The sequence below is a fragment of the Martes martes genome, assembly GCF_963455335.1.
Source record: "Martes martes genome assembly, chromosome: X".
NCBI classification, from domain to species: domain Eukaryota; kingdom Metazoa; phylum Chordata; class Mammalia; order Carnivora; family Mustelidae; genus Martes; species Martes martes.
The window spans coordinates 34,649,111-34,667,363 of NC_137897.1; the positions used below are offsets into that span (position 1 = coordinate 34,649,111).

An 18,253-nucleotide genomic window follows, 5' to 3' on the forward strand; every position below is an offset into this window, starting at 1 on the left:
TGTGTGTATGCTGCTCTGACGCTTGTCCCAGAAGGTAGTGATAGTTCATCTTATTGGGTCATTCGTCATTGGGTTTGTTTTTCTTCTCTCCCTTCCCTTCCCCCTCTGTCACTGATGATCCTTTTGTCTTGGCTTAGAATATGTCCTTGTGGGTGTGTTTAGAAATACACTGACCGTACACATTTTTCATGCCTCTCCATGGAAGTTACTGTTCTTCTCTTTATTCATTTAGTGTAGATCCATTCTCCTTCCGTGTTAATGTTGTTACACATGCAATGCTAAAACAGAACAGGAGAAGACTATTTAGAATGAACTACAAATGTATATTTCATTGGCAGTGTTTCAACTTGGGATGTTTTTAAACACCTGAGGGAGCGAAATACCATCTGTTTATTTTTTCACCTTTTTAGTTTCAATATATATGTTTTTTAATTGAGATAAAATTGACACATTGTATTAGTTTCAGGTGCACAACATAATGATTGTTATTTGTATCTGTTGTAAAATGATCGCCCCATCCATCACCACATGCCGTTACAAATTTTCTTTTTTCTTGTGATGAAAACTTTGAAGATTAACCGATGGCAACTTCCAAGCATGTAGTATAGTATTATTAACTATAATTACCGTGGTGTACTTTACATCCTCTGTATTTAACTTATTTTATAAATGGCAAGTTTGTGCCTTTTAATCACCCTCACCCATTTTGTCCATCCCCTGCCTCTGGTAACCACCAGTCTGTTCTCTGTACCTATGAGATCAGTTTTTTAATTTGTTTGTTTTTTAGATACCACATACAAATGAAATCATACAGTATTTGTCTTTCCCTAAATTTATTTCACTTAGCATAGTGCCCTCCGGGCCTGTCCATGTTGTGGCAATATAGTATCAGTATATTGTTTCTGTCTTCAAAAGTCTGACCTGTTCACAGCAGTTCATATTTTTTTAATATATTTTTCTGCTGACCATGGACCGTTTACTGTGTCATTCAGTTATTCAGACTTTTTCATTAAGTACTCCAAAATGTAAAAGTAGTTGGAGGAGAGAGAGCCTGTTGTTTTTTTCTTTGGGTTTTTGTGTTTTCTGCTCATTCCCCCTATGCTTCACAGCCTTCCCTCTTCCCAGGCCTACAGAGGGTTTAGCCTTAAAACATTTCCTCAACCCCCTAGAGTTCTGCACATAGTTTGAAAACCACCAGTATAATTATAGATAAGTGATAAAGATCTATAGAACTGGAGGGGAGTGTAGTGTAGCTCTTTGTCCTAAACTGTATTTCATGCATATTTTGTTTCTTTTTAAGTAATTTGAATTCCTCCTTCAGTGTCTTACAGCTTGGTTCCAAGGTGTTGGTTTGCAGGGTTAATACTGGTCAAAGCATATTTTGTTCTTAGTAGTATGTGCCTTCCGTTCTTAAATTACTTTATTCAAAGACTTGAGTTTTATATTTTACTACTTTCTGTGGTCTTTTTTTTTCACTTAATTTTACTTGATTTACTTGAATATCAAATATAGTCTCAGATTATTACCGAGTAATACATTGAAAATAGCCAAGGGTGTGGTTTGAGTTGAAGTGTCCAGCTAAAATATTTCATGAAAGTTGTTTATACTTGAATCTTTTGAACCTAGGTTGTGATTCAAAGTAATGACGATATTGCCAGCAGAGCTATAGATCTTCTTAAAGAAATATATACCAACCTTGGTCCTAGGCTACAGGTCAATCAGGTGAGGATTGACATTCACTAAAACTTCCACAAATTAGAATTCTGATTAAATAACTCTTCACTGATGAGAATTTTTTCTTCATTTCTGAATTAACTTAAATTGTTCTGTTTCAACTCCTGTTAAAAATACACCTAAAAGAGGAATACCTGGGTGGCTCAGTCAGTTGAGCATCTGACTCTTAATTTCAGGTCAGATCTTGACTTCAGGGTTGTGACTTTTAAAAATATATCTATCGGGGCGCCTGGGTGGCTCAGTGGGTTAAAGCCTCTGCCTTTGGCTGAGGTCATGATCCCAGGGTCCTGGAATCTAGCCCCATATCGGGCTCTTTGCTCAGCAGGTAGCCTGCTCCCTCCCCCCCCCGCCCCCCCCCCGCCCCAACCTCTGCCTGCCTCTGCCTCCTTGTGATCTCTGCCTGTCAAATAAATAAATAAAATCTTTAAAAATATATATATATATATCTGTCAAAAATATTTAGTGTCTCTATTATGCTATCTAAATTAATCTTGTCTTGATAATTATGTGAGGTGATTATTTTGAGTATAATTGTGGCATGAATTTTAAATGAATTTCTTCTCTTGATTCTGCCACCTACTCCAAAGTCCATTTTTTAAATATCTAGTTCATACTTCTTAACATACATAACTCTAGCTTCCTTTGACAAAACATAGTATGTTTTATTATCAGTATAGACTTTGGTTAAATAACTTGGCTGTCTTTTTTTTTTTTTTAACTTTTTTTTTTTTTTTAAAGATTTTATTTATTTACTTGTCAGAGAGAGAGAGAGAGAGAGAGTGAGCACAGGCAGACAGAGTGGCAGAGGGAGAAGCAGGCTCCCTGCAGAGCAAGGAGCCCGATGTGGGACTCGATCCCAGGACGCCGGGATCATGACCTGAGCCAGAGGCAGCCGCTTAACCAACTGAGCCACCCAGGCGTCCCTTGGCTGTCTTTAAATAATTAGTTGTTGCCATCTTTAATTGAATTGATGTTTTTATATGTATTTTTTTGTTTTTGTTTTTACATTTTAAAGCATCTTTTGACTGTCTTTATTTGGCCCATTATTTGTAGGTGGTAATCCATGAAGACTTCATTCAGTCTTGCTTTGATCGTTTGAAAGCCTCTTACGACACACTATGTGTTTTGGATGGTGACAAAGACAGTATTAATTGTGCAAGGCAGGAGGCTGTTCGAATGGTTCGTGTATTAACTGTGTTAAGGGAGTACATAAATGAATGTGACAGTGATTATCACGAGGAAAGAACAATTCTACCTATGTCAAGGTTTGTGAATAACAGATCTTCTAATTAACTATTTGGTATTTTCCTAGACCTTTTTTTCCAGGATCTAGTTTTTGTTTGTTTGTTGTTGTTTTGATAGGGCCTTAAGTCTAGTTTCCTCTTTGTATTTTTTGTTGTTGCTCTTGCCATGACTTCAGTACCTGTTAAGTGTTGCTAAGGGTAATATGGAGTTGAAGTATTTTGATGCCATTCATTTATACAGTTAATTGCATAGTAAGATTGGAGAATAATTGGAAAAACTCTTAAAGACTGCTTTTGACAGGTAGCTGATACAGCAGGAAATACTTCGAAATTGTCTACTAACATTTCTTTTAAGGTCTCACCATTGAGTAATTCAAGAATATAATTTAGATATGTTTGTAGACTGAATGCAATCAGTATTTTAAAAGAGTTCTCGTTGCTAACCATGAAATTATATAAAGTTGCTTCTTGAATATATTTTTATTTGTTGTATCTTACCTGTGAGAAGATGTTATCAGGGGCGCCTGGGTGGCTCAGTCAGTTAAGCATCTGCCTGTGGCTCAGGTCATGATCTCCGGGTCCTGAGATAAAGCCCCATGTTGAGCTCCCTGCTCAACTGGGAGTCTGCTTCTCCCTTTGGCCCTCTCCCCACCCCCCCACTCTGGCTCTCTCTCACTCGCTTGCTTGCTCTCATCTCAAATAAATAAACTTTTTTTTAAAAAAAGATACTATCAATATAAATATTATTTGGTTGTGAACTTTGATACTAATATTTTTTCAGAAAAAATTTACATATTTGGATTTTTGTTAATATTCTCAAGCTATTTTTTTTTTCCACATTTAAAAATAGTCATAGTGGGACACCTGGGTGGCTCAGTCGGTTAAGTGGCTGCCTTTGGCTCAGGTCATGATCTAAAATAAGTCTCATTTTCTTCATGCATCGGTACAAAAATAACAGTGGAAAATGATTGTTGTATTTTCAAGATCACTTAAAATATTTTTAATTTAAAGGCAATAAATTTATTTTCAAGATCCTAAAAATAACAAGTATCCTTAGCTCATTTTTCTCTTGTTAAATAAGAAAATATTCAATATTAAGTTCATAGAAGATAAGAAATTCTGCTGACTAGAATGTTTTTTCCTTTTTCTTTTTTTTCCCCCAGAGCTTTCCGTGGTAAACACCTCTCTTTTATAGTTCGATTTCCAAACCAGGGCAGACAAGTTGATGACTTGGACGTATGGTCTCATACAAATGATACGATCGGTTCAGTAAGACGATATATTCTCAACCGTATTAAAGCCAATGTAGCTCATACAAAAATTGAGCTCTTTGTGGGCGGTGAACTGATAGATCCTGCAGATGACAGAAAGTTGATTGGACAATTAAACTTGAAAGATAAATCAGTAAGTATCTGTAATTACTAAACTTTTCAAGGTCAAACCTGCGGCACCTGGGTGGTTCAGTGTGTTAAGCTGTCAAATAAATGAATAAAATGTTGGTGCCTTTTTTTTTTTTTTTTTTTTTTTTTTTTAAGGAATAAAAGTCAAACCTGAGATTATTTTTCATTTCACTAGTTAACATTTTATTCAGTAAATGTTAATTGAGCATTTGTTATTTGTGAGGCTCTTTATTAGGTATCTGGGTTGTAACAGTAAGACGGGCATTATGGTACTTAAAATATAGTAGAAGTTTTGTGAAAACAACTATTTGGTTGTTAGGCAGCACCTACAAATGGTATTTCTGGAAGTATTGCCTCTAGTTTGTTTTTTGGTATGTTACTAACTTCTGTTTTGAATATTTTTTCTTGTCTTTGATACTAACTTAGTATATTATTTTCAGCTAATTACAGCCAAACTTACACAGATAAGTTCCAATATGCCTTCAAGCCCTGATAGTTCTTCTGATTCCTCAACTGGGTCTCCTGGAAACCATGGTAATCATTATAGTGATGGTCCCAATCCAGAAGTGGAAAGCTGTTTACCTGGAGTGGTAAGTAGATGGTTTGAGCTACTATATGCAAGGCATTAAGAGACTATACAGTTTGAGAATAAAGAATAAGAAATCGAGTTTGACCTCATATTGACCACCTGCCCTTCATTCCTCCCACCCAGCCCCCGGATGAAGTAGAAAGTTCATGTATATATTTTAACTCCCCCAAAACTTAACTACTTATAGCTTAGTGTTGACCAGAAGCCTTACTAATAACACAAGTTGATGAACACATATTTTTATGTTATATATATACTTATATTTTTACTGTATTATATAGTATGTATAATATACTGTATTTTTATAATAAAGCTACAGAAAAGAAAATGTTAAAATCATAAGGAAGAGAAAATACATTTATAGTACTGTCTTGTATTTGTGGGAAAAATGTGTGTAAGTGAATCTGTGCAGTTCAAACTCCTGTTGTTGAAGGGCCGGCTATATATAATAGGTTTTGTTGTTGTTGTTAATATTAAACTTCTCAAGGAAAAACTTCTCAAGGAAAAACAAATGAGAAGTTTACATTTAATATGGCAAAATATCATAACTATATAGTTAACCATCAACTTCAGAATAGATCTGAAAGGTGATCGTATTTTGGTTGAAATTTAAAACATTTCCCTCTAGATACAGTATGGTTAGGTTTATATAAAATGAATCTGTTATGCAGCTGAATTAAAACTCCTGACTATATAAACTTAGAAAAACAGCACCGTATCTTGATTCATACCACAGAAGTGAATCCTTTCTTCACAGCTGTTTCTGTAGGATGTACAGTCTTTCTCAAGTTGTCCTTAACATATCTTGTACCTAAAGGAACAGTGATTCCTCCCCTCCTTACCCTCTCCTTCCACCCCTCCCCAAAAGAATTTTAATGGCTATGATAATAACCAGCCACTCCAGTGTCAGAAGAACTGGCTCCTTACAACAGTTGGATTAGGAATTTAACTGTTAGCAGGCATGACAGCTTTTGGCATATATGGAGTCTAACTTATATGTATGAGAGAAATAATTAAACAAAATAATAAAAGAGCTGCCTCAGAAATTACTGGAGATAGCTTGGGTAATATATTTGGTCTGTATCATGAAGGCTTTCTACAGGTGGGATGATGGGTAAGGGAGGCCATTTTAGAGAGAGTAGCAATGACAGAAGCAGAAGTGTAGAAATTACTTATTTAGCTGTTTTGGCGGGGGGAGGGGCATGTAATTTATAGTTAAGTATGTTGTATATTTTGTATTCTAGATAATGTCACTGCATCCCAGATACATCTCTTTCCTTTGGCAAGTTGCAGACTTAGGCAGCAGCCTAAATATGCCTCCTCTTAGAGATGGAGCAAGAGTACTTATGAAGCTTATGCCACCAGGTAAGTTTTTTATATCTCTAATGTTCATTAAATACACGCTGGACCATAAAAGGGTATATTAACAAATTCTGTGTCTAGATGGAATATGCTTTGTTATGTAGACCACATCAGGAGTTGGCAAACTACAGCTCACCGGCCAAATTCAGCCCACTGCCTGATTTTGTATAGCCCAGGAGCCAAGGATGGCTTTTACATTCTTAAATGGGGAGAGGGGGCAAATCGAGAGAATATTTTGTGCCTCATGAAAATTACATGAATATTTTTTTAAAGTTTTATTTATTTATTTGACAGATCACAAGTAGGCAGAGAGGAAGGGAAACAGGCTCCCTGCAGAGCAGGGAGCCCGATGCGGGGCTCGATCCCAGAACCCTGGGATCATGACCTGAGCCGAAGGCAGAGGCTTTAACCCACTGAGCCACCCAGGCACCCCTGAAATTTTTATTTTAGTGTCCTAAACTTTTATTAGTGTGCAGACATGCTCATTCACTTACATACTAACTGTGGCTGGTTTTGTTTTAAAATAGCAGAGCTCAGTGGTTGTGGCCGACACCCTATGGCCCGCAAAGCCTTAAATATTTACTGTCTGACCTCTCTGCACTGTATTATGGGCCATGTGTCATCTGTGGCACTGTTCCTCTTTTATTCCTTAGAAACAACCACTTCAACGTTCAGCTTTTTTCTTATATGTGTCTATACCATTATATCTGTAAATAAACCTTGTCCAGCTGTGTCTGTCAATTTTAGATACCTACTGAGTTTCTATCATGGGATGAAAACTTAAGTCTTATTCTCAAATTCTCCCCATTTTTGCTTCAATTCTTATCTAAAATTGACACTAAAATGTAAATTTACATTTCAGGAGTGTGAAAAGTAGTTTGCCTGGATTACTGACAACTTTTTTTTACTGGATATAATAATGTCTCCTTTTCATTCTCTTAGTTTTCTGTACACCTAACAGATTCATCCCATGTATCTTCTAATAACTTCTCAAAATAATTTCCCACTGTTATTTGTATTATATAATCTGTCAGATTTCACTGTTTTCTGAAGCTTTTCTTCTTTCTCTCATCTGTTTGTTCTTTGCCTTCTGTACAGCTACTGTTGTAGGACTTCTTTCTTCACCTTTTCCGTAGCAGAGTCCCTGTTCTCGGGTTCTTACGTCTTGGGCCTTTCTTGACATTTTTTCTCCCCTCCTCCCACAAGGATGTCCTCCTTACCCTGCTTGGGCTGTAATACCCTAGTCTAGGCAGCCCTTTCACATAGAGTTTAAACAGCACTAATAAAAATAATTGGACTCTTCAGAAAGAGCTTGAACAGCCCACCAGGTAGTTGAGTGTGGCTGAAGGCTGCCTTAGCAGATAATGAAAAGGCATGAGACCAATAGAAAATGCTGACTTGGTAGTGCTGGGATAACACAGGGAGAAGTGGAGCTCTGAGACAAGATGGGCTGCCATGAAAGTGGGCCCAGAACAAACACCCGCCAAGAGTCCTAAAAGGCTGGGAGTGCACCTCTCAGGATGAGCTCTGCATGCAGGTGCTCACTTTTCATTTTCCTAAGAAGTTAAAAGGGCCCCTTGCTGTACAGCTGCCAGGCCAAGGGGTTTTCGTTAGGTTGGTTTTGGTTTTGGTTTTCGAAAGTTGCACATCTGCTGCTGTACTGGCACTTTCTACATTATACTGACACTCTCTTATTTGCCACTTGAATATGAGCTAATTGGGGTTTTAGAAACGTGTAACAGCTTAATAGACTTTACTTATTTCCCTGAAGGTTAATACTGATAGGTGCTTTATTTTCTTCTGTTTCCTGCTTGGTCTCTTATTTTTGAAGAGTACCTTTTTTCCTGTTAAAAACTTAATTTCTGGACACCTGAGTGGCTCAGTCAGTTGGGTGTCTGCCTCTGGCTTAGGTCATGATCCCCGGGGTCCTGGAATCGAGTTGCACATCAGGCTTCCCGCTCTGTGGGCAGTCTCCCTCTCCCTCTGCCTGCCACTTACCCTGCTTGTGCTCTCACTTTTTCTCTGTCAAAATAAATAAACTCTTATGAAAAATAGATAAAATAAAAACTTAATTTCTTATGAAATAATTTGAAACTTAGAGCAGTACAATCTCATTTACCCTTCCCCATATTCACTAGTTGTTAACATTTTGCTATATTTGTTATGTCATTCTGTGGTAAGATTTTTTTTCTGACCTTTGGAGAACAAGTTGTAGGTACCCTATCTTTTTATCCCTAAATACCTATTGCTTTATAGGAACAAGGACATTCTCTTCAAATTGCCACAGTATTAATCAAAATCAGAAAATACAGCATTGGGCACCTGGGTGGCTCAGTTGGTTAAGCAACTGCCTTCAGCTCAGGTCATGATCCCCAGAGACCTGGGATAGAGTCCCACATTGGGCTTCCAGCTCCGTGGGCAGTCTGCTTCTCCCTCTGACCTCCCCTCTCATGCTCTCTCTCTCTCTCTCTCTCTCTCTCAAATAAATAAATAAATTTTTTTAAAAAGAAAATATAGCATTGATAATTTATAGACCTTATACATAATTACTAATTTTCCCCATAATAAACCTTAAAACAATGTTTTCTGGTTGAGAATCCAGTTCCACTTCTTATATTGCATGATTCATGTGGTGTCTTTAATCTGGAACAGTTCCTCAGTCTTTCACTGTTATGAGTTTGATGGTTTTGAAAAGCACGGATCAGTTGTGGTGTGAATGTGTCTCCTTGGGTTTTGTCTGTTCCTGATGTTACATACAGATGGTACATTTCTCTCAGAATACCACTTACATGATGCTCTTTCTCAGCATTATACCAGGAGGCATACGTCCATTTGTCCTTCATTGGTGACATTATCCCAGATCACTTAACTGATGTCTGCAGGTTTCTCCTCTGTAAAGTTACTTTTCCTTTTTTGGAGAGATGTTTTGAGACTCTAACTTTTTTCTCATCAGACTTTTACTTACTGGTTTAACCATTCCTTGTGATTATTGCTTGAATCAGTTTTTCCTATAATGGTTGCAAAATGGTGATTTTACTTAACTTAATCATTCTTTCTACATTTACTGGTTGGCAACCTTATTTGTGATGTGTTTTATATATATATAGCCCAAGATGTTTAAAGCTCATCTAGTACTTTAATCCTAGCCCTGGAATCAGCCATTACTCCTTTCTGTGAGAGAGAGGGTATTTAGAAACCAGAAACTTAGTACTACTGGGGTGTCTTGTTTCCAGGCCTTTTCATTAAACTGAGGAAGTAATACACATCTATATATATATGTATTTTTAAGATTTTATTTATTTAAGAGAGAGCAGGACCAGGGGAGAGGGAGAAGCAGACTCCCTGCTGAGCAGGGAGCCTCATGGAAGGTTTAATCCCAGGACCCTGGGATCATGACCTGAGTCAAAAGCCCAACCGACTAAGCCACCCAGGTGTCCCTACTTAGAATATTTTTTAAATTCAGCAAGACATTCTCAGATACAGCCTATGAATAGGTTTATTTTTAGAGACTAATTTGGTTTATATGTTAGAAGTTAGAACCTTAGTGGTTCTTTCTGCTTGCGGGATTTTTTTCCTGATGAAATAAATAATTGTGAAGATTTACCTGCTAGAATTCTCAGTGTTAAAAAAAAAAATACTGGGAAGAAACCTAAATGCCCAATAATAGAGATTAAACTCATAAAGTGACATAATGTTATTTTAACCACAAAAATAATACAGGGGATGAATATTTAATGACCTGAGAAGCTATTCACAAATGTTTGATTATGAGAAATTTATATTTTATTTAGTTACATTATGTGTCACTATCCCTTCAGAATAGGGAAAACCAATAGTTTTAATATAAACTGAAATTTTTTTTTTAAGATTTTTTTCATTTTGTTTTTCAGTAATCTCTATACTCAGCGTTGCTGCTCGAACTAATAACCCTAAGGTAAAGAGCCACATGCTCCACTGAGTCAGTCAGACAGCCCACAAACTAAAGATTTTTTGATAAGATAGTTCTAGGCTGTTTCCAGGCCTATATAATTAGCTTGCCATATGGCAATTACAGTAATTTTCAGTTACCTTTATTCTTCAAAAAAAAGCTTTTAATTTTTTTTAAAGCCATCTTATTTATCAAGTGGTATTTTAATCATAGCACATTTACCTTGGAAATAATTTGATGGTAATAAAGTACTTTCTAAAGTTGATTGACTATTCTTAAGTTCGAGTGTTTGGTAACACTGAATTGTATCATGTGGTTTTCATTTTCAAATTATTTATTTTCACTGTGATTTAAAAGGAAGATGGGGGTGCCTGGGTGACTCAGTCAGTTAAGCATCCAGCTCTTGGTTTTGGCTCCGGTCATGAGATTGAGTTCCTGAGTTCCACATGGGCTCTACATTCAGCATGGTGTCTGCTTGAGATTCTCCCTCTACCTCCCCCTCTCCATATAAATAAAATCTTTAAAGAAAGAAACTGGGTGGGGCACCTGGGTGGCTCAGTGGGTTAAAGCCTCTGCCTTCGGCTCAGGTCATGATCCCAAGGTCCTGGGATCAAGCCCTGCATCGGGCTCTCTGCTCAGCAGGGAGCCTGCTTCCCTGCTTCGTCTCTCTCTGCCTGCCTCTCTGCCTACTTGTGATCTCTCTGTCAAATAAATAAATAAAAATCTTTTTAAAAAGAAAAGAAAGAAAGAAAGAAACTGGTGTTTTAATACTGGGGGGGGGATAAAAAGGAAAAAACCCTGTGCTTACTTTGAGGTAAACATTAATGACTGTAGGTTTCTCCTACTCAAAACTAGAGTGTTCTTATGAAAACTTTTGTAAGCCAAAATGGTGTAAAACCTTTAAAGAAGCAGTTACCACTAGTTTATGTGGAAATTTTTTTAGAGTGTTCCCACACTCAGAAAGTAACCTCTTAGGCTTTTCTGGTACCTTAGGACACATCTTATTCTAATGGATGCACAAAATAAGAAAAAGCACAGAAACTCACAGAGGCAGCCCGAAGCTCTGGTGGCTTGATGCTGAATGTCATTCCCAGGGAAGGAGCTTCACAGGACCACTTTCTCTGCTTGGGGGTGCACACTGCCTCTTGAACAGCTTTCTGCAAAACAAACACTGAATGCTATTTTTGCTTTTTGCCTCTTTTCATAAAAGCAAGAATCCTCTTTGGATTTCTTGTGGCTAATGGAAAACAGGTGCTATTATAGGTCTTTCATAATGGTGAAGTGGTGTTAGGCGAGGTGTCTGTATTCCTTCTTTTTTTTTCCGTCTGCGTCTTTCCTTTTACAATTCAGTTTCTAAGGTACCACTAAGCTCCTTTCAATAAAATAGAGCAGTTAATGCGTAGTGTCATGAGGGTGAACAATAGAGAAGTTGGAAGGAAGAGCTTCTGATTTTTTATCTTTTGTTATCTCCATAAGGATGACTTCCTTTTGAAGTGTACTGTATTTTTTAGGTTTCCAGTGGTCGTGGAGGCATGTTGATTTGAGGTCTCTGACTGGGTGAAGACCGCCTCCTTCATGTTTGGGTTGACTGATAAGAAAGTCCTAGTTCGTAGTGATTTTTTTTTTTTTTTTTTTAAATCCAGATCCAGCTATTTCTTGTGAGGTATGAGCCTATAACTCAAATGAATTGATGGTTATGCCATACTGAAGTAATCTTCAAAATACCAAAAGTGAAATTCTATGAATGCATGGATTATGTTGTGTTTTAGACTGTGTCTCCTGTTTTCTTACAGATAGCACAACAATAGAAAAGTTAAGAGCTATTTGTTTAGATCACGCCAAACTTGGAGAAAGCAGCCTTAGTCCATCTCTTGACTCGCTTTTCTTTGGTCCTTCAGCCTCACAAGTGCTATACCTAACAGAGGTTGGTTTTTTCCCTTTTGAATGTATTTCATGTTCTTTGACTTGACCTTTTTATGTGGTAATCTGAAGAACATGGATAACACTTACAATTATAATGAAATATTTTTTAAATGGTCAAGAATTTCTTAGCAATGATGATAGGGAAAATGGAAGTTAACTTTTTAAACCCTTTTAATACAGTCCTTTTCTTCTTCCAGGTAGTCTATGCCTTGTTAATGCCTGCTGGTGCACCTCTGGCTGATGATTCCTCTGATTTTCAATTTCACTTCTTGAAAAGTGGTGGCCTGCCCCTCGTCCTGAGCATGCTAACCAGAAATAACTTCCTACCAAATGCAGATATGGAAACTCGAAGGGGTGCTTACCTCAATGCTCTTAAAATAGCCAAACTGTTGCTAACTGCCATTGGCTATGGCCACGTTCGAGCTGTGGCAGAAGCTTGTCAGCCAGGTGTAGAAGGCGTGAATCCCATGACATCGGTAATACACTTTATGGTAATTTTTTAAAGTTTGAGTTCACAGTTGATGCAGAATGTTTCGAGTGCCTTTCCAGTGGTATCTTATTTTAGAGGTTTCTGTCTCTTAAATTTGTATCAAAAGTCAAAATGCTTTTTACTGGCTATACTCTTAATTTAAGAGGACAATTCCTCCCTACACCTTTAAACCCTGTTTGGCTTTCGATTACTTTAAACCTGATAAAAACTCTGTATGCATCTCTTACTAACTTGTACCTGACAGATATATGAAGATACAGGTGGTAATAAGAAAGTTGTAATTGACTTAGCCTGTTGCCACTCTCTTCCCACCTTGATAGGCCTAACCTCCAGTTCTGAGCTTATTCCAACTCTGGACTCTGTCTTTGCCTTGGTGGCATCCTTGATCCATCTCACCAAAAGTTCTCAAGACATGCCATAATTCAGTGTCTACTTATGAGAGGTCAAACTATGCACTTAATTCTGACTAAAATTTGAGGTCTTCTGTATTCATCACAAGTGATGGTTTACTAAGTTTACAGATAGAAGAGAAGAGCTCTAGGAATTCTGTTTTTTATAAATAGCTTAGGTCTTAATCTGGAAATTGGAATGTTGATTAGATACATAATGTTATATTAAATATGTGATATGGAATAATACCGCATATAGTCATAATAGCAAATGTCAGTAGCTGTGACTGAAATTCCTTAACGTTTCTCCCTTTCAAAGAAGAAAATGATGAGCAGGGGAAATGGGAACAGGGTCTGCCCAGAAGCACGCATGTAAGAGGTGTGGAGTAATTTATTGAGTCTTTAGGTAGGGATTGGTGTCATCACTTCAGTTTATCACTTATGTCCACAAGTTATACTGTGCCCACATGTAGAGACACAAGTTGAATTAATCTAGAATGGGTATTTGCAGAGGGACGTGTAGCACCTTGTTGCATAAGAAAAAGTGGAGGCCCACAATGTTGGCAATATGGGCTGCTTTTTGTTTAAGTCACTGCAGTTCTACCATGTGTATATATGGAAGGGAGGTCATTTGGAGGGAGTGGCGATGGGTGGGGAGCATGTGGTTGGGTCTGGTTCTGTACAAATTACTTACTTCAAGCAAAATGGTTGTTTTTTCAGGTCAACCAAGTTACTCATGATCAAGCCGTGGTGCTACAAAGTGCCCTTCAGAGCATTCCTAATCCATCATCTGAATGCATGCTTAGAAATGTGTCCATTCGTCTTGCTCAGCAAATATCTGATGAGGTTAGTATTAAACTTTCTAAGCTGTGAAATCCTGCTGTGTCTATTTCTATGTTTGACCCTCTGTTTAATTAAGAAATAACCCTTATCACAGCTCAAGGCTGAATTTTCCTAGGCCTACTCACTCTAATAAATGTCTCAGTCTAGAGTTCCCTTAACACGAATTTTGCCTGATACTAACGTTAGTACTTTCCGGTTTGAATCCTCTATGTACAGTAAACAACATCCTCTAAAAGTATATAATTCAGTCTTCACAAATGCAGGTATTTGTGAAACCACCATCATAATCAAGACACAGAACATTTCCATCATTCTGTATGTCCCTTTGCAGTCCCTTCCCTCTACCCCCAGGTAACCAGTGATCTTTTGCCACTGTAGAATAGTTTTCATTTTCTAGAATTTTATACAGGTGGAATTCTACCGTGTGTGTTCCTATATGTCTAGTTTCTCCCACTCTGAATAGCGATGTTGAGAATTATCTGTGTTTTGTAAACCATTAGTCCATTCCTTTTTGCTGCCGAGTATCCTATTATGAATACTCCACATTGTACACTTGGCAAAGGACATGTGGATTGTTTTCTTCTTCTGACTGTGAATGAAGCTGCTGTGACTTCTGTACAAGTGTTTGTGTGGACTTGGTTTTCATTTTTTATGGGTTAAAAAAATGAGTAGAATGATGGTGGGATCATCTTTGTAGTCTTTTTAAGATGCTTCTGAAAGTAATACAGGGCCAGATAATAACTTGGAGAGCATGCTTTGTGGTATTGCTGTTAAATGAAAAAAAAGGGACAAAAGCAGTTTTACAAGGAGAAACATTTTTTCTTTTCCAGTTATTATTTTACTCTTATACGCTATCATATCATTTTTATTATGCATTGTCTTGCAGGCTTCAAGATATATGCCTGATATCTGTGTAATTAGAGCTATTCAGAAAATCATCTGGGCATCAGGATGTGGGGCATTACAGCTAGTATTTAGCCCAAATGAAGAAATCACTAAAATTTATGAGAAGGTAAGAGTTACCTTAAAAATATTTTCCTTTTAAATTAATGTTAATTGTGTGTGAGGCTGAATCATTACATCTGCTATCTTTACCAATCATTTGCATCTTCATGGCTGACAATTAAATGGTAGCTATAGGTAAGATGAGAATACAGTAAAATTTTACTTTTGAAATAAAATACTTCAGAATCCTGCCGTAAAGCTGCTTTTTAAAATATGAAACGATGTTTTTCTACTTCTCACTAGACTCAAATATGATCTCCTATTGAATTTGCTTTTTCCTATTCTCTCCATTTTTCTTCTTTCATTATCTTTCTGTCATATGTAAATTTTAGTTTAGTTAACTGTCAGCTGTGGTGTCCTAACATTTTAAATATTTTTGTCTGTTAAAGCAGTCAAAGTAGGGGCGCCTGGGTGGCTCAGTGGGTTAAAGCCTCTGCCTTCAGCTCAGGTCATGATCTCGGGGTCCTGGGATCGAGCCTCACCTCAGACTCTCTGCTCAGCGGAGAACCTGCTTCCTCCTCTCTCTCCCTCCCTCCCTCTCTCTCTCTCTCTCTCTCTGCCTGCCTCTCTGCCTACTTGTGATCTCTGTCTGTCAAATAAATAAATAAAATCTTTTAAAAAAAATAAAAAATAAAGCAGTCAAAGGTAGAAAGAGTGTGAGCCAGTTAGGTATCAACTCTGACCTTCCCTTAGATGAAGCAAATTATTTACAGAAGTGAGGCTGTGTTTGACTCCTTCATTTCCTATTACATGTACTTACCCCTCATAATCACTGCTGAATATTTAGAAGAGGAAATTAAATTTATAGGAACTTTTGGGCTTGGTAGACCTTCCTTTTTATGGCCAACATAACCCTGTTTTTCCTTGGATACATTTTAGAATCTGTCTGGTACAGTTCCTGGGCATTCAACTAAGTTTTTTTGTTTGTTTGTTTGTTTTAAGATTTTATTTATTAGAGAGCATGAGTTGGGGGAGGGATAGAGGGAGGGGGAGAAGTAGGCTCCCCGCCAAGCACGGAGCTTGATACAGGGCTTAATCCCAGGAGCCGAAAATCTTGACCTGAGCTGAAATCAGACACTTAACTGAGCCACCCAGGTGCCCCCATTCAGCTAGTATTTGAATGCTTCTTGTTTTTTAGGCATGTATTGTAATCATCACTTTTTTATAAAGTCAGATCATAATTTATTAGCTACCTACCCAAGCATATTTTAGGTTGTAAAACCTTCCTGAACAATTGTCTAAGAAATTTGCTTTAGAATACAATGGCACTGTAGGTACACTACCTTGTGGAACTAGTCATAAGTTCCTAACTCTGCAGTGCTAGAGTGTGCCTTAAGAAAGGAGTGATTGGGACGCCTGGGTGGCTCAGTTGGTTAAGCAGCTGCCTTCGGCTCAGGTCATGATCCCGGCGTCCTGGGATCGAGTCCCATATCGGGCTCCTTGCTCAGCAGGGAGCCTGCTTCTCCCTCTGCCTCTGCCTACCTCTCTGTCTGCCTGTGCTCACTCTCTCCGACAAATAAATAAAAATAAAATCTTTAAAAAAAAAAGAAAAGGAGTGATTGTTAGTTTCAGAAGATCGCTAGGAGCCTGAAGGATAGAGAAACAAGTGATATTCTCAGTGTGTTCCTTCATTGTTCCTTGGGATATAGCAAAATACTGGAATTAGACATCACTATTCATTTCCATACTATCTCCGTACTATAATCATTTCCATACTATTCTTAAATGGGTCTCAAGTTGCAGGTAGAGAGGCTGAGGCCAAATGGTTTAAGTGAGTCTGTAAGTTTTAACTTACAACTTGAAGTTGTGTGAGATTTTTCTTAAATGCAACTCTAGGTAACTTGCCTCTGACCATAATTTTACAGACCAACGCGGGCAATGAGCCAGACTTGGAAGATGAACAGGTTTGCTGTGAAGCATTGGAAGTGATGACGTTGTGTTTTGCCTTGATTCCGACAGCCTTGGATGCTCTTAGTAAAGAAAAGGCTTGGCAGACATTCATTATTGACTTACTATTACACTGTCACAGCAAGTAAGTATCTTTATAATTGTAAGAAACTTGATCTTTGTTACACAGAAATGAATTTATGCTGGCAGAATTTGTCCCAGAAATCAAGTGGTTTTTGTCTCTATAGCATGATAGTGTTTAAGAAGATTTTTTTTAACCACATTTTGCATAGACCTGACTTTGGTTTTAGTCTCTGCAAAATGGCAACATCAAATCTCAAAGTAAAATTAATTTTTTTCCCTAATTTCAGAACTTAGTTTCACTCAAGAGATATATATTTTAGCCCATTTTAAAAATTTGGTTGGTAAGATTTCACTTAAACAGGACATTCACCTCCTGTCTTGGATATGTAGATGCCAGGTTTTTTGGTTTGTTTGCTTCGAGAGAAATTGTTAATTCACTATGAAATTCACAAGTCAGGGTTATGGTAAGAACTTGTTGCATTTTATAATGAGACCAAAGAGCAAGTAATTAAAGCCCTTGTTTTCAATTCAAGATCATTTAATCAGTGGCATAAGCTTTGTTTTGGACTTTTTTGTGCAAGTCAATCAGATTTGTAGAAAATGTTGGTTTCCATCCTCATGTCATTCTAATCCTGACCTTCATGGGCTAACTCTTTAAACTGGAGCTCTAATTAGTGTCACTGTTACATGTAATTAATCTGTCTTCCATATATCATGTGAAAAGAAAGAAGGTGTTCACTTTGGTTATTTTTTCAGATGCCATTCAGCAATGACAGAAATCACTGATGAAATTAATGTAACGTCAAAATAAAGTTTGCTGAAATAAAACCTAGTGATAAAGCCTTTTTTAAAAAAAAAAAGTACATTGATGGAATAGGTATAACATGCTCATTCCAGAGGATGCTGTAAAGTGACATAGTGGGAATGTCTACTATTTTAGAAGTTCCTTGGTAATTTCCTTGAAATTCAGAAAGTCCTTTGACAGGATTCCCCTCCCCCAGTAGGTTGTGCTTGTTACCTCCTTGAAAAGACGTGATCATCATGAGATAACCCAGTATGTGAAGATAAATAAACAGGTTGAGTGAGTCTGGTTCTATTTGATAACAAGTCAGGGGGAAGGAGGACAGGAAAGATGATTATCCGAAGAGTTTTAGTGAAGTCAAACCCAGAGGTAGCAAATGTTTTATTCTATATTGATTCTCAAATCTTAAATTAGGAACTTACTTCACTTTCTTGGCTGCACTTGGTTTTACGGGTTTTCTGCCCTCTAAAGACCTTTATGAACATTCCCCCTACAGGAAATTAGACCCAGTTCCCTCCTCCTTCCCCTGAAACTTCACACAATGAAGTAAAGATCTGTAGACAGTACTTTATC

The 18,253-nt window shown here is 37.5% G+C and overlaps 1 protein-coding gene across 1 annotated transcript in view; it reads left to right on the forward strand.

The window, feature by feature from the left end:
* The window catches only part of USP9X (ubiquitin specific peptidase 9 X-linked), a 135,656-nt gene that overhangs the window by 78,464 nt on the left and 38,939 nt on the right, over positions 1-18,253 (forward strand). The window contains exons 17-26 of the mRNA XM_080794822.1: positions 1,627-1,722; positions 2,788-2,999; positions 4,142-4,382; positions 4,819-4,968; positions 6,212-6,332; positions 12,051-12,181; positions 12,378-12,656; positions 13,780-13,905; positions 14,789-14,914; positions 16,773-16,939. Coding sequence (XP_080650948.1) covers positions 1,627-1,722; positions 2,788-2,999; positions 4,142-4,382; positions 4,819-4,968; positions 6,212-6,332; positions 12,051-12,181; positions 12,378-12,656; positions 13,780-13,905; positions 14,789-14,914; positions 16,773-16,939 — 1,649 coding nt within the window. The remainder of the gene's footprint in view (positions 1-1,626; positions 1,723-2,787; positions 3,000-4,141; positions 4,383-4,818; positions 4,969-6,211; positions 6,333-12,050; positions 12,182-12,377; positions 12,657-13,779; positions 13,906-14,788; positions 14,915-16,772; positions 16,940-18,253) is intronic.